This window comes from Nelumbo lutea, chromosome 5 (genome assembly GCF_056320005.1).
Source record: "Nelumbo lutea isolate HS-2025 chromosome 5, American lotus-T2T, whole genome shotgun sequence".
In the NCBI taxonomy this organism is placed as follows: domain Eukaryota; kingdom Viridiplantae; phylum Streptophyta; class Magnoliopsida; order Proteales; family Nelumbonaceae; genus Nelumbo; species Nelumbo lutea.
In genome coordinates, this window is record NC_142688.1 from 12,377,170 (window position 1) to 12,402,283 (window position 25,114).

Below are 25,114 nucleotides of genomic sequence, written 5' to 3' on the forward strand. Positions count from 1 at the left end.
AAGATGCTATAGCCCAAGCCCAAATGGGACTGGTCAAAATGACGAAAATACCCATACTGTCCAAATATACAGAAATATAGAAAATTTCAGAAAATTCCAAATTGATTCTTCAGCTCCTGCATTACTGTTACAAGCAAAACTATAAACAAAATTTGAATATACTGTGCATAATCTGGACAGGGGCCTTTTTGGTATTTGTTTTACCACACACGCACATATCAGTTTCACTCAAATTATGACTGTAGGAAAGAAACCTAATTTGATGATAAAAACTAGATTTTTCACAAGGGGTGTATTGCTACATTGAGAACAATGAAACTTCACAGAGGTTCATCTGTAGATATAGGCTCAAATTACTGAACCACATTAAAACTAGTATTTGCTATCACATTTTCTTTTGTGGTTTATTGGTTTCTGGCACAACAGTGTTGTTTCATATGCTTGTATAGCAGGATGTCCTATCAAAGTAACATAGTTATTTTAAATAATTTAGTATGTTTTGTCAGATTCTGGTGGGGTCAAGGAAAAGATGGTGGAAGGGTTGTGAAGGGGGTATGAGAGGTTTTGCTATTTTCTGATTTTTTTTTTTTTGGGGGTGGCGTGGGTGGGGGGGATTTCTAGTGTCCTCACTTTTATCAGGTTGTCTTGTGGGCTTGCTCTGGGCGATGTTTCTTTTAATTAGGGTGATCATGAGCTGGGCCAGGGGGCATATAATTTATAAAATATAATATAATATACAATGAACAATATATGTATAAAATTTATGTTATACTTTATGTAATATAAAATATTATATAATAAAATGATACAAATAGATGTATATATTTAAGTTAAATAATTCCCATATAGTTGGGATAAGGCTTGGACGATGATGATGATTTAATTTATATAAATAATTGCAGGCTGGGCCGGCCCTAAAGTATTGGGCCCAGGCCTGGCCTGGAAATTTGCAGGCCTGATGGGGGACCAGGCCCAGGATGGGCCTGAACACAAAACCTAGGCCCAAGCCTGGAATTGCCAGGCTGGGCCAGGCTGAGAAGGATCATCCTTAGGTGTTTCTCTTTTCATGTATAGGATGTTCCCCATTTATCAACAATGGGATGTGCCTGAATTACTATGATTTTTTTTTCTGCATATTCTTTTTCTTTGTTGGCATACACATTCTGTATTTTCTTCATTACATATGTTTCCTACATTCTGCATAGAATCAGCTCTTGTTTGATCAAATAAAATAACACATGATCTGTTTAACCTATATTTTTTAAGTAAACAATGAAAACTAACTCCAAACTGGTTCTTCAGCTTGCAAAGTTAGCTGGAAATATGGTTGTTGCAACTTGTGGAGGTGAACAAAAGGCTGCACTATTGAAGGATTTGGGGGTAGATCGTGTCATCAATTACAAAACTGAAGACATCAAAACGGTATGTCTCTAGAATTCTTTTCTTTCCTCCTTGGGGGGAGGGGGGGTCAGTGGAGATGGAATCACTTGATGCTCACAATACAGATTATTGCTAATGGAGATATGAGCTCCACTCCATTAATATTTGGTGGTTTAGTTGGAATATTCCATTTGGAGATATGTTTTTCTTTTTTGCTTCAGAAGAGGAAACAATAGAAAAAAAATGAATGTTTTTTTTTTTTTTTGTCTTTTCTGAGCAGGAACTAATGATATAATTATATTAATTTTTGTCATTGACAGATACATATCAGAAACAACAGAAAAGTATATAAGATGTAGGAAGTAGGAGTCTTGACTCTAGACAGAGGAAAGGATCTCAAATTCAAAACAAAAATCCCTCATACTCATCATAACATACACTGGAATCTCAAGAGAAGAAAAGAATAACCAAGAATAAAAAATTAGAAAACTTCACAGAACTGGAGAAACATGCATATTTAACACCTCAAAATGCAGCTTCAATTCTTACCAACTGGAACAATAAAAGGAATTCGTTATGTAGAAGGATGAACACAAAGACATGTAATACCAGATCTGTTTCCCCATTTTCAGGGAACTGAAATTCCTTCCAAGTTTCATCAGAGAGCTGAAACCAGAACAATTAATGTACCTATATACTTGCTTCTTTCCTCCTATGGTAGAATCCTTTCTCAACCTCTTTTGAAACGCTGCTCACCTCCCAAGACAAACCAAAAAAATGGAGAAGAAGAAAGAAGAGAAAGAGAAGGAAAAGAAAATGCTTTAATCTAAGTACTTCCCTGTCCTTTTCATCTAAACAAAATGTCCTCCCTGAATCCAAGCCAATGCAGTCATGTGATCATTAGTAAATCTCGTCCTCCTTGCTGTATCCCTACCTTCAATATGTTAACAGACTCATTAGCCTGTTGATTCACTATCATGGGAAGAAAAGAATCAGCTTTTTACTAATCAGTATGGGTGATTTTTTCTATTTGTATAATTGGGTTGTGTTTTAAAGTTTTTGTATGATAAGGTAAGCCATGCAATAAATTAATGAATATTCTTGTTCTACTTTATTTCTTATTGTTTCTGACCTACCTTCATTATGCATATATAACATTGGTTATAACAACAAATGTAATAGTCATGCTGCCTAATAGTCATGGAATACATCTTTCTAGATATTGGGGAATGTTCATCTTTCTCAAAATAAATAAATAAATAAACATAAAAGGGTGAAAAGAAGAAATGCTTGTTGGTTAAAAAATGGGAAATGAAGATGGTGGCATCATGTTTTCCAAGCCCTATTATACTCAAAATTCAATAAAGCTGAATTATTTGTTATCCTATTCAAGAATCATGTAGACTGGTTAGTGATTTAAAGTTCTATGTAAGTTTACAATATTGAATTTTTGCTTGCTCCAGGTCCTTAAGAAGGAATTTCCCAAAGGCATTGATATTATATATGAATCTGTTGGTGGCGAGATGTTAGATCTCTGCTTGAATGCACTAGCGATCTATGGACGGCTTGTTGTAATTGGGATGATTTCTCAGGTTGTGCACTTATCAGTCCACATATATGAATGGTTTCTTCAAGTACAGAAATGTTCCTTAAATTCTATACCATCACTCTTCAAATGATCCATTGCCATCATTTTTGATACATTATGCTGATTCCATAGAAAGATTAGGACTTCCAAAGGAAATAATCCATAAACGGGAGTGTGAATTCTCATATAAGCATCGAAATATTGACATATCTATGCTGTATATCATTTGCATGAATTTCCTACAATAGTTTCTATCTTTCTGTTCATGAAATTGATCTCAATATCAATGCATCAATGTGTAATCTCCTAGTAACATGCAAATTGATTACAAAAGCACCATAGGCAGATTTCTCTGCCTCAAATCTTTACAGGCCTGAATTCAACCACTTAAATATATAATGGTTGGAAATACTTACTGCACTACCTTTAATTAAAAGAAAATGCATAAAACAAAATAGCAGATACTCGAAGGATTCCTCTTATATAGCCTTCTTCAGAAAAATAAAAAAGAAACTTATATCATTAGCCCAAAATTGAAACAACAAATGTCTTCCTACAATAGACTTAGCTTTTTCAATTGAAAGAATTGTTCCACTGATGCCTTACGGTCCTCTTAATTGTTGGGCAATTTTTTTTTTTTTTTAAGTTAAAGTGTTATGTATTAAAGTATAAAATCAGAGGGTCTATAAGTAGGTTCCTGTACAAAGAGTTTGTGTATAATTTAGACAACCATTAAGGATCCCCCCCCCCCACACACACAAAAAAGGACTTTTTTTTATCAGCAACAAAGAATTTTAAATTTATTACTAAAAACAAAGAACATACAAAGTTACAAACAAGGCTGAAAACAATTAAGCTTTTCTTCCACGTACATGATTTTCAAACAGTTTCTAATTAACTTATACATTACAAATTTACAATAGGGCCTAGAAAAGCTATATCCATGTTGCCTCTTGTTTAGCAAGAGAATCAGCCAAAGCATTAGCTGATCTTTGAACCGGCTATATTGTTAACTGCATATTCCTTGAGAACCATCTGAATCTTTTGATGATCCATTGTGCACTACCTTCCTTCATCAGCCAACTTATTGCTATTTTTGAATTTCCTTCAATAATCAACTTTTCCACTCCCAATTCCACTGCCTTTTGCACAGAAAAAATTGCTGCCATGAGTTCTGCCCTGAACCAACTTTCCTTCACCTATTGGGCCTGAAAACATTGCATGTACAGTGCTATTTGCATCTCTTAACATTCTCTGATTGCAAAAGGTCCTGGGTTGCTCAAACTGCTTCCATCAAAGTTCAACTTCATAGATCCCGTCTCAGGTGGGGATTGACTTCTTAACTCTATCAGTTTTCTAAAAGATGAGCCTATTACTGCTCCCCCCATCCTCCCCAACATCTAATAATTCCATCTATTGTGTAATCTGAAAAAAGATCCATAGTATTCACCCAATGTGCCAGTGTCACCTTTACTATAATTGTTTCAATTATTGCCCCCTTTCTTCTCAACGTGTCCTCAAAAGTATGAGCATTCCTTTCCTTCTTAATAGTCAAAACCAAAGCCACCCTGGTGCATCTCCACATTACCCTTTCTCTTCTTTTTGTCCACTTGAAGATATTTGATTCGAAAAACCTATCCAAGCTTATAGGAGAGGTCCACCTGCACTCAAAAAGAGAAAAGAACCATTCCCAAATACAAGAAACAAATGGACAGTCTAATCATGCTAATTTCTGAGTTAATCACCACCTCTTTCGGATTAGTCTTCTGCTCAACGATGTTTTATTCCTTTCAGTTCAAGCCAAATGGCCCATCACTTCTAAAGGTATAATTGCCTAACATGCTTTGCCTCACTTAGACACAGTGTTTTAAAAGAGCAAGGCGCAAAAAAATCACAAGGGGCAATTTGTGCATGAGGCACAAGGTGCAAGGCGAGGCGTGTGCCTTTTCAAAGCAAGGCGTAAAAATAAAAAAAAATGCAAAAAAAAATATTAGACATAATACTAATACAAATAGAAACTTGAATTTTAAAATAAATATTTAAAAAACATATTTTCTAGAGTTAAAATACATCAACATAACATGTAAAGTATATTCAAATGAAAATTTAAAAATAAAATTAAACATATAAAAAATTTTCAAGCATGTAAAACTCAATTTTTTTCCTCAATTGCATTACTTCAAATAGCTAATGTGATGTAAAACATATTGCATTCTTGATTCTACGAGCCGCCTTTGTACCAATCCCCTTGAGGCAAGACCAAACAAGTCCGTGTTATGGTCTTAAATTCTTAATCCTTACACAAAAAAAATGATTTTATAATTTTAATTTCCTCTTAAGAAGATATTTTACTAGGATGGATGAATGAACAACATTAGCAAATAGGGGGTTCTAGGAGCTCTGGTGGGAGCTCTGCCCCCTCGGCTTAGCCGCTAGGTTCCAAAAAGAACAAAAAGTTCAAAAAATAAAAGGCGCACTCCTGAGCTGAAACACAAGGTGCACCAGGTGCAGGCCTTTAAAGTGCTGCACCTAGGGCCTAGATGAGGCACATACCTTAAAATGCGCTTCACCTGAGCGCCTAGGCACACCTTTTAAATCATTGCTTGATGTCAGTAGAAAGGTTTGGATAACCTGTTTTGATATAAAAGTTGTAAAAGAAAGAAGAAAAGAAAGAGGAGAAAAGGTTTCAGCTAAGAAAGAGAGAGATGAGAGATAGAAGAGAATGGGAGAAGCTCAGAAACAACTTCCTAGGTCAAAATTGAAGAGTCCTACTAAAACAGGACTCTCCCCCTTTTTCTAGTTCTTCTTGATTTTGGTGTAAAACCCTAGATCAGTTAGAAGGGATTGCAATTCCACCAAAAAAATCGAAAAACCGGGCTTACCTGAAGTCTTTGATCAGCCCTTCACCTTATCATGCAGTCGGCCGATCTAGGGCTGCATGATGGAGCAGCTCAAGAAATGTTTAAACTTGCTCTGATACCAAGTAGAAAGGTTTGGACAACCTGTTTTGATATAAAACTGTAAAAGAAAGAACAAAAGAAAGAGGAGAAAAGGTTTCAGCTAAGAAAGAGAGAGATGAGAGATAGAAGAGAATGGGAGAAGCTCAGAAATAGGTCTGCCGCTCCTTTCATTAGATTATATACTCATAAATAAAAGACAGTACAAAGACAAGTATGCCCTTGGAGATTTTCAGGTTGGCCGGGCAAGGTTTCTGGGCCAGGCCAAGAATGATCATCCCTAGTTTAAACCTCTGGAGAGAAAATCAATGATTACCCAGGTGGGAAGAAACCCAAATCTTCAAGGACCAATTGAATTTGACTCATTAACTCTACTCCACTCATCAAGGGATTAATCTTAACTATATGGAGTTGGCCACATGAATAGAATTTTTTCACTACATTTGCTTGAAATGGTAGTTCATGGTTCATGCTCTTAAGGGTTTGGAAAAATTAAAAATGTATAGCTGGGTGCTAGTGTGCACAGTCATCCTCTATCTGGGTTTGGGCTGGCAGTGCAAGACAAGTTCATAACTGGTGTGAGCTTAACTAATTCATATGCCAAATGATCATTGAGGAGGAGAGATTGTGATACTGGATGGAAGATAAGTTAAGAGCCTTGGAATTAATTATCAGCTTAGAGACGATCTTTGCCTACTATATTGAACTATTTCATTTAGATGGGTTCTAGTGGTTCCTACTATGTTGTACAGTCATGCCATAGGGTTAGTGAGATGGAGCTTGCAGGACATTTCTTACCCAACTTTGTGTATTTCCTTGTCCATAAGGGCCCTTTTTCTTGCTCATTTGCTGCCTTTTGGCTTTTTTCTCTCTTTTGCATACTCACCACCTCTATTCTGTATGGTTTTGGGGTTGTACTTAAAATTTTTCCTCTTTAATGCAAGTTATTAAAAAATTACATTGGTTCTAGTTTGGTTAGTAAGGAATTGAGGATTTATAGGAAATATTGGAACCCTAGAATTTGTTTATTTTAAAAATTTCAAATGCTAAAATCTTTGTTAACTGTTGGCTTGACCAGATACAGTTTCTCAAACCAAAACCAAGCTATATGAAGTCCTGTAGATGTTGAGACAACAGCCCTAGGCCTATTTATATAGATGTAAATATTTTTCCCTTCTCCCTTGTCGTTTTGTAGGTACACTGATTCCATAAAATTCACCATAAACTGGTATTGTCACTCAAAAATTGCTCTTTGTGTAGGCATCATTGCATATTGTTGTATTCTAGTTTCTGGTATCACTCTAGAAAAGGATATTTATGGAAAGAGAAAGATTTGTTTCTAAGAAATTATTTCAATGGGAGTTTGTGGTATGTATTTGTTTAGGAGGATGTTCTCATAGTTTTTTTTTGGTAGTTTCTGCCACCACTTTTTTCAATTCTTTCTTTTTTCTCTTGATGAATCTTGTTACCTATCAATAAAATATATATTCTAATGGTGTTTCTTAAAAGAGTTGCAAAAATTTATATAACATATTATTTTTTTATCTGAACATAACTTGGTCTTACTAAAATTGTTGTGGCTCTTAGTTTTTACTAAGAGGTTTCTGCCTAAGCTCATTCAGGGTTCTGATTTATGAATTCTGATCTTTTCTAGGTTCCTCGGATTGTTATATTTATATTTATTCTATTAAGTGAATGATCCGTGCTGTTATCTGGAAGGTGTTTTGTCAAATATTATTTGATCAGTTTTAACCAACTAATTCTGGTTTCAGTATCAAGGAGAGCATGGATGGAGGCCTTCAAACTATACTGGTCTGTGTGAAAAGATTTTGGCAAAAAGCCAAACTGTGGTATGTAGAATCTGTTCATTGATTAAGTGATGTGAAGTAGCATCAGATTTTAGCCTTCATTTGAGTCAGTTCTTGCCTTCTAAGAGGTATATTACATTTTCGTTTTGTACAAAGAGATCCATCATATGCAATCATGAAAAGTAAAAACTCTTGGTGATAACTTCTACTGTAATCTTTTATTTGTATTTGGCCTTGACAGTTTATGCTACAGATCTGGGTTCTTTTTTCAATTCGTATTGTGCATTTGGTTTTTTACTGTCAGAACTTAAGCACAACCTCTAATTTTCTCTACTACCTTATCCCAGTGGTTCTTATAAAACATCTATCCTTTTATAACCTTTTTCTAGGAATTTGAGCTGACCTGTTCAATATTGCACTTGAGCCAGATTCTAGATGCCTGAAAAAGTGATCTAATGTTTTGGGAATTTAATTGTGAATCTAAGTACTTTGCAGTATAGCGTTCTTCAAATCATGAGTGGTGGTTCATGTTTACTCTTTAAAGATGGTTTCCACATATAGATGTTTTGTAGATAGAAAATGATCTTACTCCCACTCCCTAGTTTTATTCTCTTGTTTTATATTGACAAGTTTTTTTTTTTTTTTCAGAACCTAATGAAATATCTGTCAACTTTTATTAATATATGGTAAAGTAAAAAATATTTGTTACTTTTTTCCTCTAATAATTTGGTTAACAGGATCTTAGTGTTTCAGGCTGGCTTTTTTCTAGTCCAGTATAGTCACTTGTGGCAACAACATCTTGACAGGCTTTTTCATCATTTCTCCTTGGGAAAGCTTAAGGTAATGCTGTTCAAATTCTACTTTATGGTAAAAAAAAAAAAAAAAAAATAGTTCTCTTGGCATATATGTATGCAGAATGCAGATCCACTTTAATTCAAATCTCTTTCAGTGGGTAGCATAGGCTATGATAAATCAATCAATTTCAGCATATAGTTTGTATTCAGAAGAACATAACCTTCATCTTGGAATATGGGTGATGTTGCTGAATCTGACAGGTTAGGTCATAGCCTTGGTTATGAATTGGTTGTAGCCAAGGTGAACTTCAAATGTGCTTCTCCATATTCATACGAGAAAATAATTGTATTTCATTCTATCTGGTCATGCACAAGTGACATCTTTTTGATAATTCTAACATGTTTCCAACCATGGATTAGAAGTATTTCTTCTTTCTTGATATTGCTTTTTCTTAAATAAGAAACCTGTATTTCTTTCTTAGTTTTCTTCATTATAGGTTCTTGACTGTCTACATAATTTCTTGTAGACAAATGCACCAAAATTTTAGCAACAAAACCAAGCCTTAACCTTGCAGATGTACTCAGCATGAAATATAATTCATGGATTAACTCAACATTTTCTCATTGCTGATCTGCATGCATCATACAGACACACAAGCATCAAAACTGGATAGTTTTCTTAAGCATTCTTGACTGGCATTTTCTAGGCTACTGTGAAGGCCAATACATCAAGCATGAGAGTGCAGGCTCGAATCTGAGAGCAGCCACTGTGTGCAAAAAACAATGTCTAAGTTTATGACCATATCCAGTCTACCCCTCCCAAGACCCCAAATAGATGGGACCAACATTGGGTAATGGCCCTTTTTATTCATCATTTAATTTCAACCATGGAGTTTTTTTCCTCCTCTTTTCCACTGAAAGTTTCATAGGCAGCCTGCTGACTGCTGCTTCTTGTGCTCAAGGTCCTCTGGGATGCAGCTGAGCAGAAATGTGGCATGTTTTATCCTAATCACGTGGCATGAAATCCTCACGTACTAGCCTCATGGAGCATCCTTTCTAAGAGTGGCATACAGGCATTAGTGCCAATATTCCTACAAAATGCTGCATACTAAGATGTACCCGGGGGTTGGGTATAATCTGGCAGACCAGCTGCAGCAGCCATGCATGATTGTTATGTCTGTGAAGTAGTAATTTAATCCAGGTGGAGGGAATCCCCTTGAAGTTTTACTAAAGGTAGCATTAAAGTTATGTCAAGTGGGAAGGACATTGACCTACAAAACCCCCTAGTTACAATAATTGCAGCACAAAATCTCATCAAACAGCCCCAAATACAACGAACATTGGAGGGAGCACAGACTTGATGTTTGGGATACTGCAGTTGTCCATCCTTGTGCAGGATATAGCTTTTCTCCGAAGATGAGTTTGCAAAAAAGGATTTCTTGCTGTTGACATCTGACTTTAGTTGGTAGACTGTGCAACTCTCCCAGAGTTCATGAGCAATGGAGAACCTTATACTTGGGAATAGTAATTGTAAGTCTGCACCATGAGATACTAGAATCGACCCAAGTTATTTTGGATCCAATTCACTATGTTCATGAATCTGCATCACGAGAGACTTGCCTGCAATCACGGCTGAATACAGTCCAATAACCTAAAGTGTCATGAAGAGCCCTGACCTCAACAATCAAGATGTTGGTCTGATACGTATCCGTCTGATAAGACAAATATGCCATTACCTTCACTATAGCAGAAGCATCCTCCGCCCATAGTAGCACATGGGTTCCCTGTTGAATCTCCATTAATCATGATCATGGAGGTTTTTCTCCTCACAGATGCCCTTTCCAACAAGTGAAAATGTGCACTGCACTCTAACAAGCCTACCAATGGCCTGAAATGTTAGGCTATGATTGGTTGTAGTGCAAATTTCATATTGGTGTAACTACATTGGAGTGCAAATTCTGGCTTACTTTTGCTTCACATTTGATCTTGTCTTGTTTGTTTGTGAAGAAAATAGGAAGTAAAATGGTGTGGCTCCACCTTACTACAAGAGAATGGAGGTAGGACGAAGGTTATTTGTTTGGGAGTGAGGTATGAAGCAAGATGTTGTCCCCGCTTTATATGAGAGAGAATTGAGGTAGGAGGAAATTTGTGCAAATTGTGCATCAGTTTTGAGATGCAAACTTTATACTCTTAGTGCAAATGAGACAAAGAGTACAAATTGTGTATATTAGGTAGGAGTGCAAGTTGTAGTTACAAATAAATAGATGTAAATTTGAACCAGGTACAAAATTTGCATCTGTTTTAGATTTGCACTGCAACCAACACTGAAAGGAAACCAAATCCCACAGCCCAAAAATTCCTACCATGCCAAGGAGACCAAAATGGGCCTTTTACTTCCCTGGTGGTCTGGTATTGGTAGTTGTATACCTCTGGAGATCTCAGTTGAGTTGGATGAGCCCATACAGGCTGTAGTCTTGTTAGTCTTCCATACTTTATAAGTTATAACTAACACTTACTAACATCAACCTGAGCTCATCAAACCTTCAAAGCCCTCCACGGTACATTTGTGGATACGTAAAAGTATTTGTTATAGGTTATGCATCAGATATGCCTGTGAAGCTAGGTCTCTTAGGCTGCATTTGACATTCCTTATTTTAACGACTTATCTTTTTTTTTTTCAGTTAAAATGCCTTTATGAGAACTGAATTTTTAACAGCAAAAAGGAATAAGTCCTTAAAATAAGGAATGCCAAATGCAGCCTTAGACTGGTTAACGTAATGGGCGTACAAGTAGCATGGGTATTCTGGTCATTACAGTGATATAAGTGGGCTTTTATTAATCTGTCTTAGGAGTTCAAATCAGCCCCCCACAAGATTGTCCCTCACAATGTCCCACAGCACATCCCCGCCGTATATTGGGAACATCTCCCGATGATGACATCATCATTTCTGGGATTATCATTGGGAGATATTCCCAATACATGATGGGGATGTGCTGTGGAAGGTTATGGGGGGCTGATTTGGTCTCCTGTCTTAGGGGCATTTATTTTTGGTAATCTATTAGGGGCATGTTTGTAATGCACTATTTTATCAAATGAGATAGAAAATTGGTCACGACTGTTATGTTGTCTCGAATGGAGTAGAAGGGGGTATCACTCATGATTCATAAAACAGTCTAGGAGACCGGATCGGCTGGAGACAAAATCATATATACTGTGCTGAGCAACCTATCACAGGTGAACACGCCAGCATTCTGTATACATGGGACTTATTTGGGACCCACACTTTGTGAGTATGGAGCAGCACTGATGTGTAAGCTTATGATAAGTTGCACAGCCTGGTGTGTGTGATTCTGTTGCCCATCCAGTCCTATGTATAGAACTGCTTCGTTCTTGATGTCTTTCTTTCTTTCTCTCTCTAAGTATCTTTTTCCCCATCTAAGCTCTGAACCACAATTACAAAATTCATATCCAATCTACCATTCCAAGACCCCAAACAGCAAGGATGAACATTAGGTGATGGGAATTGGATTCTCATTCATCCGGCCTGACAAGCATGAGAAAACAGGTGAAGTCTATAGTGTCTGTTAGGTTTGTAGTTGACAATATTGGAATAATCTGGAATGGATTCTCATTCATCAAATGGGGAATGACATACTGATAAAAAGGGGAGGGGGGGGGGGTGTTGACGTTCCACCAGGAATGGGAATTGGATTCTAATTCCATTCAACCAAACAGTTGGAATTGAAATGGTTCATTCTGATTCTGATTCCAGTCCCCTATCCCTATCCCCAGTTCCCCACGAACCAAATGGATCCTAATTGACCATTCTGATTCAGATTCCAGACCCCTATTACTGCAAACCAAACATACTCCAAGTGTAGCCATTTTGTGCAAAAAAAATACTACTATTAGATCCATATCCAGCCCACCCTTCTCAAGACCCAAGAGACCAACATTGGGTAATGACTGTTTATTTCAAATATATTGAAATGTCTTAAGTAGTAATTAAAGATTTGAGGGGTCATAATTTAATGCTACTGAACAAAACGCATATTTTGAAGGTTAAAAGCAATTACAAAAGTATATATTTATTTATTTAAATACAGATCTCCTATGTTTAAAGTTTGACTACTCTGGCGTCCAAAAAAGAAGAAGGTTTGGTCACTCACCAGGCTACCTTCTAATGTAACCAAAAAAATTATTAAATAAATAAAATTGATCATTAAATCAGTATTTTATAAGTATCAGTGAAACTAATGGTATGTCAAGTCCGTTGTTCCATATTTATGTCACTGATGTAAAAATAATAAAAAGGATGTTCTTTTAGCAAATAAAGTTTATGAATTGCATTTGATATGTATCTTTGAAATTCTAATAGATTTGATATATTAAATTAAAAGTATTTATTTCTGTAAGTAATTGATTAATAATATAATTTATAATAACTAACAGTATATTTATTTATTCTTTATATAAATAAAACTATTGTTTACAAGATTTACTTAATTTACATTAGTGATTTTAAGAAGTTATACAGACACTAGCTAACATATTAAGAATTTAAATTAAGTTCACTTATTTTTGTTGTAATATAAAAATTAAAAATAATAAAATATATAATATTTTTAGCAATTAAAACTAATAAATGCTTATGATTTCTGTCTTGGACTCATGGATTTGTTGATCTTATACACTTTCGTGGATCCAATATTTTTAGGTTAATTATATATTTCTGTATTTATTAATTAATAATTTAACTTAAATAAATAATAACATATTAATAGCCTTATATATGTAGTAATTTACAAAAACCTGTATAGTTATTTCAGTTAAGGCCATTAATATGGTTTGTTGATCTTATACATTCTCATCGTTTGTAAAGTTTTCCCTACCTTTCCCTTTCTTTCCCTACTTTTTCCTTCAAATCAAACACAGCCTTAAGATAGCATATTTTTACATAGATTTGTTCTGTTATGAGTTTAATTGTGTTCTTTGCCTTTTAGTTATACTGTTTTCCTGTCTATTAACTGTCAGATGTTAAAAATAAACAAATGATTCTCTGAACTTTCTGAGAAAACTACCTCTATTGGCTTATTGTCAGTGTTTTGCTTTCTTTTGGCCTTTTATTTCACCTGATCAATTTCTCATGGAATTCAGGGAATTAATTGCGAGAAGCAAACTTCAGATCCTTTCCATATTATGATACATCCATAAAAAGCATCTTTACAACCTCATTAAGCAGAGTAATCACTTGCAAAATGGAAAAACTACTCGATTAGTATTTTTGAAAAGATAGTGAACATGAGATAGTGGATTTTCAACATGGGATATCCAACAAATCTCGTTTTTTTTCAGTCAAGTATTATTATTGTCATGGTGCTAATAAAGTAACTGATTTAGTCAATTTTTTCTTGTAATAGGTTACCATAGACCCAAAGAAGTTTTTGGGTCTTCAGTCTGTTGCAGATGCTGTCGAATATCTCCACTCCGGCAAAAGTGTTGGCAAGGTATTTTCAGCAAAAGATTGTTATCTTATATTTATCTTGCAAGTTGAAATATTAGGCTTGTTATAATTCTAGCGCCCTTTGTTTTTTGAGGATTTATCTGTAATAAACTTGAACTCTTTCAGGTGATTGTGTGCGTTGATCCTACTTTCAGTCCCCAAGTGGCAAAATTATGAGGCTATGGCATTAAATGATCCGTTACTAACTATTGTGGATGATCAACACAAAAGTAGGTGTATCTTGCCTATGAAGTTCTTTGTTTACCGAAGTCAAACCAATGAAATTCCTGCTTTGGTGGAAATAAAAGTCATGGAAAAGAAAATTTTCTTTGTTTACCAAAGCCAAACGAATGAATTTCTTGCTTTTTTGATGGAGCAGATATATTTGTTGGTACACACTACACAGTACACTCATTGTGTCTTGAGGGTTTAGTTTGTATGAAAACATCAAAATATTTTGTGATAACAACAGCTAATGTCAAGCATATTGCATATTTCAAAGTCATCTACCAAAAAAGAAAAAAAAAAAAGGTATCCCAAAGTCTGTTTCAGCATGAAACGGCAAATAATAAGTCACGCACCACATGAGTATTGCAGGAGAGATTATCGTTGTTGTAGAGACTTGTAGTAAATGGTTGTGATGTGCAAACATCAAAAACATGTCTTTTTGGATGTTTACAATGAGATCATATGAAAAACACAGACAATTATGAAGACAATAACAACGTGCACCAAATTTTCTTTCCCATAAACGGAGAATTAACAAAATTTATGCAATACCGACCACGATTGCTATCTTTTACCTGCACAAATTAATAGGTCAGTCAGTTAATGAAAACATAAAAATAGAGAGCAATAATTAATGAGATATATAATAACTTGAAAAGAAAAAGAAAAAAAGAATATTACAATAGCATGCATCCTTTTAGATCTTGGAATGTTTTGGTTATTTTTTTTAATAAACCTCTTGTTAGAAGTGGTTAAATAAAAATTTCAGATAATTTTCTCGTATATCCTTTTTTTGGACCAAAGTATTTGGTTTCTTGCAGTTGATAAGTTTATGCTTTTAAACAAAAATGACAAAAACTATTTTGTAAATCTGTACATTTAAATGCAAAATATACAGTACATATTAAGTATAAGAAGAGGGTGCAACAGTTAATTATTTGTTTTTAACTGATTAACAAAATGTGAAGCATATCTAGCAAAACCTCATACATGGATATATTTGGCTTCAGCAAAACATTAAACCTGCATGTACAAAGTTGTGTATTCCTTAAGAAGTACAACAAATTTCTCCAAAAGCATATCTAGCAAATCCAAATCTTTGCCAACGCTTAACAACATATAGTGGATTCAAATCCAAGTAAAAACACAGAGAACATACACAGAACAATGAGGAAACTAATATTAACAAATAGCAAAGATAGAGAATACTCATAAAACTAATAAATTAAATATATGCACTTAGGGTCAGCTTGAACTTTAGATTTTCCGATGTGGATTATCCCATATTCCCATTGCAAATATTAATAAATAATCTGTCATTCTCTGTGAACAGAGGGGCATAATAACTACTAACAACCTATTCCAAGTAAATAATCTAGGTCCATATTCAGTCCAGCCACCACAGATCCTAAATAGCAAGGGCCACCATTGGGTCATAGCCCTTTGTATTATTAACTGATAGTTTAGGAGTAGAGCTTTCAGCTTTGTCTTCCCATTCAGAATGTAGTCTGGTGTGCTATTACATGCACATACTAGGTACAAAAGTCAGAAGCCAACTGAGTATTTTCAGCCCACCAAAAACATAACCGAGTCCTTTGATATAGAAACATCTAAACAAGCATAAATCTAATTTTATCAGTCAAGATCAGGGCAAGATGGTTGCCTACAATATGGATTTATGATGCACATATTAGAGAAAGAAAATATTACCTGCATTGATACGTTTTGCACCAACATTTGTAACACTTGAAGTCTTGTCAACTTCTTCATGATCATTCACCCGTATTATATATACCTGGACAGGCAGGGGAATCAAGTACAGATAGAAGACAATCATTAACGAGTTCATTTCAATCTTCAGGACTTAAGAAATCAATCAAATAATTCCCAGTACTACACTTGAGAACTAATCCAAAATTCCAAATAAAGAAAGTAGACAAACCAGTACCTTAAAAGTTGTGCGCTTAACTAGCTGGAAAACTAGAGCATCCCCATCAACCAATTCGTGTGAAATTGCAAACCCTCTCCATCCAGCACTTAGTCCTGTTTTCTGTGCCAGGAATGTTGTTGGGTGCTCTTCTCCATTCTCATCTTCCAAAATAATTGTTTCATCACGTTTTGGAAGGTTCATCTTGCAGAACTGGACAGAAAGTCCCTGACAAGAAGGTTGCCAAGAAAATATTGTAATTATTGCCTCCATGATATTCATTTATATTCCACTATATGCACAAACAACTTCTTCCAATTTTTATAGTCAGGGATCACCAATTAGCTCCAAAATTGTGTCATCTGTATTCTTGGATAAAAATCCACAGTCAAGTCATACTCTTGTTTTAAGTGATTCTGCCTCGCCATAAGTATTCTAGGATTCTGGCCTAAAGGATAATGCAAAGGAAAAGATAATGTACTCCAACAAAAGAACAATTAATAAATAATGAAAAGATATTATGTGAAGAGAGTACAACCCGGGTAGTTTGATCATCCAAGAATACGGACCAGATACTAGGAATAGAAACCATAAATCCTCTTGGCAGTTCACAACTTCATACTATTTTGGTTTTCAATTCAAATCTCGTAATTAGATGGATTATCATCATGCTTACCAACCAAAATCCGCCAGTCACATGAGATTGGAGCATTGTCTTCACAAAGCTTGGGTATTCAGGTTCTAGATTTTCTAGTAATTTTTCTGCTCTCTCTATGGCACAAGATCTGGCCTCGTCTGAAGCGTACACGCGATTTGACAAATCCCTCCTCTTATAGCTTCTGGTAGTAACCAATGGCAGAATAGTATATGATATATTCACAAAATCTAAAGGTATGCCGGGCAGAATCCAGAAAATACAAGGTTGACTATGCAAAGTAGTTACCTTCTAGGCCTCTCTATATGATCTACCGTTACCTGTCAAGAAGCAGAGAATTACTGCATCAATTTGCCTATATTTTTTAAATATGAGATTCTTTTAACAGGGCATCATGTTTCTACCACATTGAGTAGATTAAACTCCTGAAGCTATTGTTATTTCATGAAGAAAAAGAAAGCACCGTTCAATGAGAAAGGATAACATTTTGTGTGAAAAGTGACATGAAGCTAAGTTACAGATTGCAGCTAATGGACTGTGCTTTCAAAGCTGCAAAAGCAATGTATTCTGACGGGGAGAATACAAAATAGGAGGTGAAAGAAGAACTCAACTTCCTTGTAATTGGGAGGGGGCTTATTGGCGACACGAGTCGACCTTCTTACTGCGGCCAAATCTACTTGCGGGCGAAGTGTCCGTGGCTTCATTTGTTTTACCTGTCATTCGAGCAAACAAGAGAAGACAGAAACAGGCAAGAAATTTGAGAGACAGAAAAGTGGGAAATGGATATAGAGAAGGAAAGAAAAAGGGTATGAACCGGTGAGGGTTTGGGGCTGGCACTGCGGAGAATCTGAGCGAGCTGAGTAAGGTTGAGGTCCTCCATCCTCTTCTTGTTCTCCTCTAATCTCTGTCGACGCAAATCCTCGTAGGTTGTTGGTTTAGCCTTCACCATTTTTGAGCAGTTCAAAGTTCAAACTCTTTTTCTCTCTCACACACACAAACACGCGCGCGCGCAGAAAGAGAAGAAGGGAAGAAAGGAAAAGAAAGCGAGAGGGAAATGTAGAAAGAATCAAAGAAACACCCACCCTCTCGTTCGCTCTAATCAGAAAGAAATTACTAGAGTCGACCGTTGAGCTCCCGCATATTTTTAAATTTCGAAGACTGGAGACTTGGACCGTGGAGACTGGAGAGTGACTAATGTACGGGACGAGGGAGTCAGAGAGCCTTTTGCTTCGGGTTGAGGAGCGGCCGGCACACAGAGAGAGAGAGAGAGAGAGAGAGAGAGAGAGAGCGCGCGCGTCAAAACTCAAATTACCAGCCGGTCGGCCCATCTAATCACACCACACCAGACTACTGTATCCCTTGATGTTCTGACGAAAAAGCCCTTGATTTGATAGTCATATCCCCGTTCTGAATGAATAATCCTGACATGCGGCCAAGGAAGGGGGGATTTGTGGTACTGGAGTGGTGGTAGTGTATGTAGAGTGTAGAGACCAGCTACTGGATTCAATGGTTTCAGCTCAGGTAGATGGATCATCCTTCATCCATTGTTTTATGATAAACCCTGTTAATGGATGACAAAGCGGGAAGCATGGATACATATGTCTTGGTACCACTGTTTGGGTTCAAATGGATTCCTCCTGAGGAAAGGTGGATTGAATGATTGTCACAACCCACAAAAAGCATTAAAGCATTTGCAGCAGCTTGTATCTGATCTGATCAAACTCAATTTTTTCTCTTATTGTTAATATCCAAACTTGCTTTCTAGAAAGAAAGAAAAAAAAGGATAAACATATAAAGAGCAGGTTAGTCTCATTGTAACCTTGGTGAGACTACACCACACCTTTTTCTTATGTTATTAATTATAGTAACTTCTTGTCCTGACTCATTGGCTGGAGTTATGGCAATATGGCATATGCAAAATTTCTAAAATACTCACAAATACCCTTCACACATAATATTAAACTATGGGGTCAATGACAATTACCCCCATTGAACTATTTGCAACAAAGAACCTCTAAACTTTCACGTTGGGACAAATACCCTCTCTATTATAGTTCCATTATTAACTTCAAAAAAAATTCTCATTCAACTGTTTAAAATTTTTTAAATCTTCAAACAATCATTTTCTTATTTATTTGAACAATCTATGGTTCAATTGGTTGTCTAAATATAATATTTAAGTCTTCTCGGTTGTTCCAACAGATCTTTGCAGATTTATAGTTTGATTCAATATTTCGATGAAATGGCAGAGGTTTCTTTCTAATAGATGTAAATTTAAGGTTTTGTTTTGTTTTTCTTGATTTATTGAAAAAAAGAGTGGTTGATTTTTATATTTTAAAATGAAGAGAGACATTCATGCTGGTGAAATGAAACAAAAATTTAAAGAAAACTTATTTTTCTATGTCGGTGAAATGATTCTTGTTATTTTAGCTGATTTTGGTTTAGAGAAAATGAAGGTATTTTTTGGGTCAATTAGGTTCAAGAAAAAGGGCAAGCAAAAGAAATTAAGAAAACTAGAAAAAGTTCAGATGCTTTGGTAGTTTAATGTATTCCATCATCTACTTAACGGGCAAGGAAAATTCATGGACCCACAATAGGGACACCTTTGTAATTTACCCTAATAAAAAAAGCAGCTTTTATGACCATTAACCCTATATAGATCAGAATTTAAAATATACAGTGTTCTCTATACAAAAAAAAAAAAAAAAACACCGTAAGATAGGTACGTTGAGTCCTTAAAACATGCATACATAATTCTGGGAATATATATACATGTACTATGCACCTAGTAGGGATAAAATGCCTCAAAAAGTCGTCATCATATCCTTCCTTTTGTCCATCAAAATGGGTAGAAAGAAACTGTTGGCATAAGATTCTTCATGCTCACACAAAGGCTGAGATCGCCCAACAAAAAGGACTATCACCAAGGACTATTAACCTTCTCCTGAAACTTTATCTCAAGCATCTCAGTCTGCACCTTCAGACTCTTAATCTCGTCCTCATATCTCTTATGTGTCTCTTTAAGTTGTACCAGCTTCACTTCCAGATTTCTTATGTTTTCTTCCAACTGAGATTGTGCAACCATTCCTTCCTTGTACCTCCTTAAAGCCACAGCCTCCTCTGATCCGAAGGCAAGATCAACAAGGCAATTCAGCCGAGAACGTAGAAAGCCTACATTCATTCCAAGATATTCAAAGGCCTGTAAGCTCTTGTCCCATTTCATTAAGTCGTCCTTGGATGCCGTGGTCAGCTTGCAAGCTCTTATGGCGTCAGCTATGTTGACAGTCTCAGAAATGACTCCACTGCTTAGCAAACAATTGATGCCCTCAAGCAGATTGTCATGGAGGAAAGCTTTCTGGCTACAGCAGAGCTGATAGTAATTTTTCCTTACGTGTTCAGGGAGCTCCGAGTTTATAATTAAATCATTCACCACAATGTTGAAATCCTCAAAATTGTTGACATCTTTGAATTCAACATTGGCCCCTGAAAATCTGATTCCTGTTTCCAAAACCTCTGGGCCAACTTCTTGACTGTCATTTTCAGACTTCTCTCCACTTGGCATCCCAAGATGAGATATAGATATTGGGTGGTTAGTCTTTTGACGTTTCTCTGCATGAACAGGTAAAAATGGCGGGGGATCCTCGTCTTCTTTTGACATGAGCAAGGAAAATGACGAAGATATCAGAGAATTGAAATCTATGCTCAAGAATGATTCAATACAGAAATCAAATTACCTGCAGAATCCATTTTCCTTGCACGACCGTCCAAATTTAGAAGGCCAAGGGCTCCATCAACTTCAGTCAAATCATTTTCCCTTATTATGTACACCTACAGATGTGGATGTGGACAGATGGGTAAAAGTTAAGCCAAGGTCTATCACATGAACAAAAGTAGCCAACTACAGACATGAAAGAGTTATGGCCAACAGCATTAATAGAACTATTCGTCAATTAGATGTTTCTGATGAAATCAAAATCTTAGCCTTAGAAATAAATAGGCCACATCATACAAAGAAAGAATGGACAGGGGACTAAGCTAAGATATATGGGGATTGTTGAATCAACACAAGAAACAGAAGTGATTCATCTGAGTTATCCACTCGAATTCTATTCAATTATTTCAATTTGCTTACAACAACAGCATAGAAACTAATTACCTTGAATTTAGTAACAGTGACTAATTGAAATATCAACACGTCTCCCTCAACTAATTTGTGGGCAATGGAGAAGCCTCTCCATCCACCACTCAAGCCCACCCTTTGGGCAAGGTATTTTGCTGGAGTTTCCTGCCCATTTTCATCCACCAAAGCTATGGTAGTATCTTGTTTTGGTAAGTTGGAAAGGCAGAATTTCGCAGGAAGCCCCTGTTAACAAAAATCAAGTTCATACCATAATTATTCAAGTGCAGTTCAGGTCATCTACTCTCAGATTTTTCTATCTAAATACACTAAGACAACTGCAATTACCAGCCAAAACCCATTAGTAACATGTGAGCGAAGCATAACTTTCACAAAACTAGGGAACTCTGGCTCTAAATTCATCCGAACTTCTCTCGCTCGTTCCATGGCAGTTGTTGGATTAGCTTTCCCAGAAGCAAATAATCGATCAATGATAGACCTCTTTTGCTTATAGCTTCAAATAAATCAAAGAAGCAGAATGATTATAAGGTAACCAACCCAGAAAGAAAAGGGTCAATACACATTCACTTACCTTTTGCAAGTCTGTGCATGATGGACAACCACCTGTTCAAGTATAAGAGTTGTCCATTAATTTATAGTTTAGTCCATTAAACTGCACTTCTATATTCTGATGCATCATTCTTTTTAATCAATCCTAAGGCTCAGTTTGAAGGAGTATAAATATAAATATGTAGAGTGCAAAGCCTTGTATTTTGTATGTATTTATACTGTACAAATTTGTATTTGTACTCCTTCCAAACTGAGTCCAAGTATCAGAGGGTTGGAATTTTTCCAGCTATGGCTCACCCAAGAGTGTCACCAGGTGGGAAAATAGGGTGCAAATAGGAATAGAATCAATAGATCAAGGTTGCTGTCTTGCTGCCAAAGACATACAACAGTAACTGCCAGCTTAACGGCTCTAACGAGAGGGAGATATTAAGGAAAGAGGAAACTGAAATAGTGGGTCATATCACAAAATTCCGAAGGACGATACAAGGTGTGAAAAGTAATATACAGAAAATAGGCAAAAGAAATAAGGTCTCTCGGTCTCTCACTTTCTGCTTCTTACGTATTCGTGGGGGAGCGGAATGCCGTCTTCTCCGAAACAACTTCGTAATAGTCTCCTTCGGCTTACTGCGGCTAACCTGAAGACAAACAAAACAGGGAAAGAAAAGAAAAGTTGTTTTTTTTTTCGGGAATACAGGTTGAAGAACAGTTTTCAGTATTTGGATAGAAGAAAGAACGAAAGAAATCGAGAGGTGGAACAGAAAGCAAACCGTGGAGGTGGGATTTGGACTTGGAGTGGGGCTTTGCCGAGTTTGAAACAACCGGGAAAGTGTGACCCAGTCTTCATTATCTTTCATGTCTTCCTTCACCTCTACTTTTACCCGTTCAGTGTCTTCTTTTGCCTTCTGATCCGCCACCATTTCCGAAATCCAAACAGATTAAAAAACTCGCTCTCAGGCCAGAAGTGAGATTTGTAAAAAGTCCAAATGTTGACCGTTGAGCGGTTTAAATTCAAAATCCACACTTCACTCCATTTATAGGACAGGGGAGGGGAGGTGAAGCTTATGTCTGATTTGACAATTTTCTCTTTTCGAACCAGAATTCTTATTTTCTGTTTATTTTTTATTTTTTTCGCTGCGTCCCATAATACCCATTTCCCGTACTTGTTTTCCATTTGGGTTATTATCTCCATGCATAGACCCCCCCCCCTGTTGTCACTTGTCAGATATCTACCCGGACTCGGAGAAGATAAACGGTTTTAACAAAGTTACCATATTACCCTTGTATCTATAAAATTCGTAAATGCTGTTGATTGTTGATAGTAAAAAGCTGTTAGGATCAATGGCAGACGGCAGGTATAAAAGCAACGACATTAAGTAAATACAGAGCAATAGACTATTATGATTGCAATGGAAGAAGAAGAAGAACCAACTTATGCAAACGTACATATTCCACACAGAGGAATGGAAATAAATAGAGTTATAGAGTGATAAACGGGAAATGAACCGGCCTGGATCATTGTTAGAGATTGTGGTTTTCTTCAATGGTAGCTACCCGTAAGAGTTTAAGGAGGAAGATTTGAAATGGTGCGAGACGTGAAGAGATCCACTTTCAAACAATTGTTTTAAGGCGAAGTAATCATTAAAAAACACTTATTATGATACAGAAAATAAAGATTGCAGATAAATATACAGAGAGAATAGAGATACTAAACCAGATTTTAGACCCTGGTTTGACGATGTTTAATAGTTAACGGGTTGTAAGGTCGGTTGGGGTTAATTCGGTCATTAAATAAAATTAATAATAACTTGAGAAAATTACGGATTAATACCCTGTATTTTGGGCGTAGTGCCACTTTGGTCCCCGAACTTTAAAATGTGACAATTCAATATCCGAATTTTCAAAATATGTCAATCTGATACTTTTCAAAATGTGACATTTGAAAAGACACAAATGCCCTTTTAATGTCATCTAATTTTCTTTATCAACCATCCACATGTTGATAAAAATGAACAGTCTCAAATCCTTGCCTCTTCTATTCAAGAAAGTTGGGATTATGTCTCAATGGGCATTTTGGTGACTCCAACTTTCTTGAACAGGAGAGGCAAGGATTTGGGACTGTTTATTTTTTGTCAATATTTGAATGGTTGATAAAGAGAATTAGATGACACTCGAAGGGTATTTATGTCTTTTTCAAATGCCACTTAACGGCTGATTAACGAACTGGTTAATGGCAGGTAATAGATTGGCACGTTTTGAAAGTTGGAGTACTTAATTTTCCCTAATAACTTTTCATCATAATTGCCAATTGTTCACTTGGGGTGATCATTCTTGGCTCAGCCTATCTCAGGCCCACATCAAGCCTAGAAAATTTTGGGCCATGGTTGGGCTCAACACTTCAATCCTGGCCTAGGCCCAACTTTACTTTTTATAGGGAAATTTTTTAAATAGTACCCTGAATTTTGGGGGTTGTGTCAAGTTAGTCCCCGAACTTCAAAACATGTTTTTACAGTACCCTAAACTTTCAAATTGTGTTTAATAGGTCCCTACCGTTAGTTAACACCGCCACGTGACATCAGGTGTGTATTAAATAATTTAAAAATGGTAAAATTACCCTTTATGATATTTTTCTAACCATTTTACCCATTTTGTTTGAGTGTTAAAAGAAGTAAAGGGGAAAAAGGGTTATGAAACCGAATAGGTGATCATCTGGTTATAGTTGATCGTTGAACGGGGGAGCTTAAAAAAGGAGGAGGGTGCTTCAACAGTTGATTGGTGTCTGGTTTCATAACCCTTCTTCACCTTTTCTTCTTCTAACATTCAGACGAAAATGGGTAAATTGGTCAGAAAATATCTTAAATGGTAATTTTGTCATTTTGAAATTGTTTAATGCACACATGATGTCACATGATAGTGTTGACTAACGGTTAACTAACGATAAGGACTTATTAGACACAAATTGAAAGTTCAGGGTGCTATAACAACATGTTTTGAAGTTTGGGGACTAACTTGACACAAGCCCCAAAGTTCAGGGTACTATTCAGGAATTTCCCCTTTTTATATGTAGGCTTGATTAGGCTCGCAAGCCTCATGAATTGAACGTTATTGGACTTGGGCACTTTAAATGAGGAGTTAAGTTAGGCACAACCCCCAAAGTTTAGGGTACTATTCAGGAGTTAGGCCCGACGTTGTAAGCACGTTAAATGAACATTTAGAAATTATTTTGACACTAGTCCTTAAAATACCCCCAGATTACCCTTGAAAAAGATTAATACCCACTTTTGACAGTTGTCAAAAATATTTTTCAAATACTCATTTAACGTGCTTATTAGATCTGGTGCCCCGATGGTAGCCCTAAACAAGAAAAAGCTATATCAAACCAGATGATTGCCCCCATTTGGACAACAAATTAAGAACTTTTATGGTTCAACTGTCCAACTCCTAACTCCTAAGAGGGGTTATTATCTAAATCTCCCTCTCACTTTTTTTGCATTGTTCCAAAACAGGAGAAGAACTCATTTTGTAACCTCTCATGAATTAAATTAACATTCTTGTTTCCTTCTACTTTTCGTCTCTCAAAGGCTTGTTT

At 36.1% G+C, this 25,114-nt stretch overlaps 3 protein-coding genes across 10 annotated transcripts in view; 1 reads left to right on the plus strand and 2 right to left on the minus strand.

Annotated features, from left to right (window-relative positions):
• The window catches only part of NQR (ARP protein (REF)), an 86,889-nt gene extending 72,357 nt beyond the window's left edge, over positions 1–14,532 (plus strand). For 2 of the 3 annotated variants that reach the window (XM_088944421.1, XM_088944422.1), the window contains exons 13-18: positions 1,303–1,422; positions 2,844–2,972; positions 7,698–7,775; positions 8,487–8,573; positions 13,949–14,035; positions 14,158–14,532. In XM_088944421.1, the coding sequence (XP_088800547.1) occupies positions 1,303–1,422; positions 2,844–2,972; positions 7,698–7,775; positions 8,487–8,573; positions 13,949–14,035; positions 14,158–14,208 (552 nt within the window). In that variant the 3' untranslated portion in view covers positions 14,209–14,532. Of the gene's footprint in view, positions 1–1,302; positions 1,423–2,843; positions 2,973–7,697; positions 7,776–8,486; positions 8,574–9,234; positions 9,379–9,489; positions 10,058–13,948; positions 14,036–14,157 lie in introns of all 3 variants that reach the window. The other variant, XR_016099156.1, reaches the window with a different exon arrangement.
• Positions 14,533–14,640: 108 nt separating this feature from the next.
• On the minus strand, positions 14,641–18,167 carry LOC148850385 (AP2/B3-like transcriptional factor family protein). Of its 2 annotated transcripts, none has more exons than XM_088944423.1 (7): positions 17,656–18,167; positions 17,453–17,554; positions 17,130–17,161; positions 16,863–17,025; positions 16,208–16,414; positions 15,970–16,054; positions 14,641–14,834 (listed from the first exon to the last, which is right to left on the minus strand). In XM_088944423.1, exons 1-7 carry the CDS (start codon positions 17,788–17,790, stop codon positions 14,824–14,826), a joined length of 735 nt encoding a protein of 244 aa, XP_088800549.1. In that variant the 5' UTR covers positions 17,791–18,167; the 3' UTR covers positions 14,641–14,823. The 2 variants fall into 2 exon arrangements, with proteins under 2 accessions (XP_088800549.1, XP_088800550.1); XM_088944424.1 differs by having other exon boundaries at positions 16,863–17,022; positions 17,656–18,146.
• Positions 18,168–19,475: 1,308 nt separating this feature from the next.
• On the minus strand, positions 19,476–22,622 carry LOC148850386 (B3 domain-containing protein Os01g0234100-like). 5 transcript variants are annotated; one of them, XM_088946531.1, is made up of 7 exons: positions 22,296–22,622; positions 22,074–22,163; positions 21,551–21,582; positions 21,307–21,472; positions 20,998–21,204; positions 20,576–20,669; positions 19,476–20,486 (listed from the first exon to the last, which is right to left on the minus strand). In XM_088946531.1, exons 1-7 carry the CDS (start codon positions 22,443–22,445, stop codon positions 19,762–19,764), a joined length of 1,464 nt encoding a protein of 487 aa, XP_088802657.1. In that variant the 5' UTR covers positions 22,446–22,622; the 3' UTR covers positions 19,476–19,761. The 5 variants fall into 5 exon arrangements, with proteins under 5 accessions (XP_088802657.1, XP_088802656.1, XP_088802658.1 ...); XM_088946530.1 differs by having other exon boundaries at positions 19,476–20,489; positions 22,296–22,536; XM_088946532.1 differs by having other exon boundaries at positions 19,476–20,489; positions 22,088–22,163; positions 22,296–22,513.
• Positions 22,623–25,114: the final 2,492 nt, after the last annotated feature.

Excerpts from the sequence above, each read along its gene's own strand:
- LOC148850385 (XM_088944423.1), bottom strand. The coding sequence starts at position 17,790 with ATGGTGAAGGCTAAACCAACAACCTACGAGGATTTGCGTCGACAGAGA. Across the intron at positions 17,026-17,129 it reads CATATAGAGAGGCCTAGAAG|AAGCTATAAGAGGAGGGATT; the intron begins GTAACTACTTTG and ends GGTTACTACCAG. Across the intron at positions 16,415-16,862 it reads TGACTGGCGGATTTTGGTTG|GGACTTTCTGTCCAGTTCTG; the intron begins GTAAGCATGATG and ends CCTTCTTGTCAG.
- LOC148850386 (XM_088946530.1), bottom strand. The coding sequence starts at position 22,445 with ATGGTGGCGGATCAGAAGGCAAAAGAAGACACTGAACGGGTAAAAGTA. Across the intron at positions 21,583-22,073 it reads GAATACGTAAGAAGCAGAAA|GTGGTTGTCCATCATGCACA; the intron begins GTGAGAGACCGA and ends ATACTTGAACAG. Across the intron at positions 20,490-20,575 it reads AAGGAAAATGGATTCTGCAG|AAGACGAGGATCCCCCGCCA; the intron begins GTAATTTGATTT and ends TCATGTCAAAAG.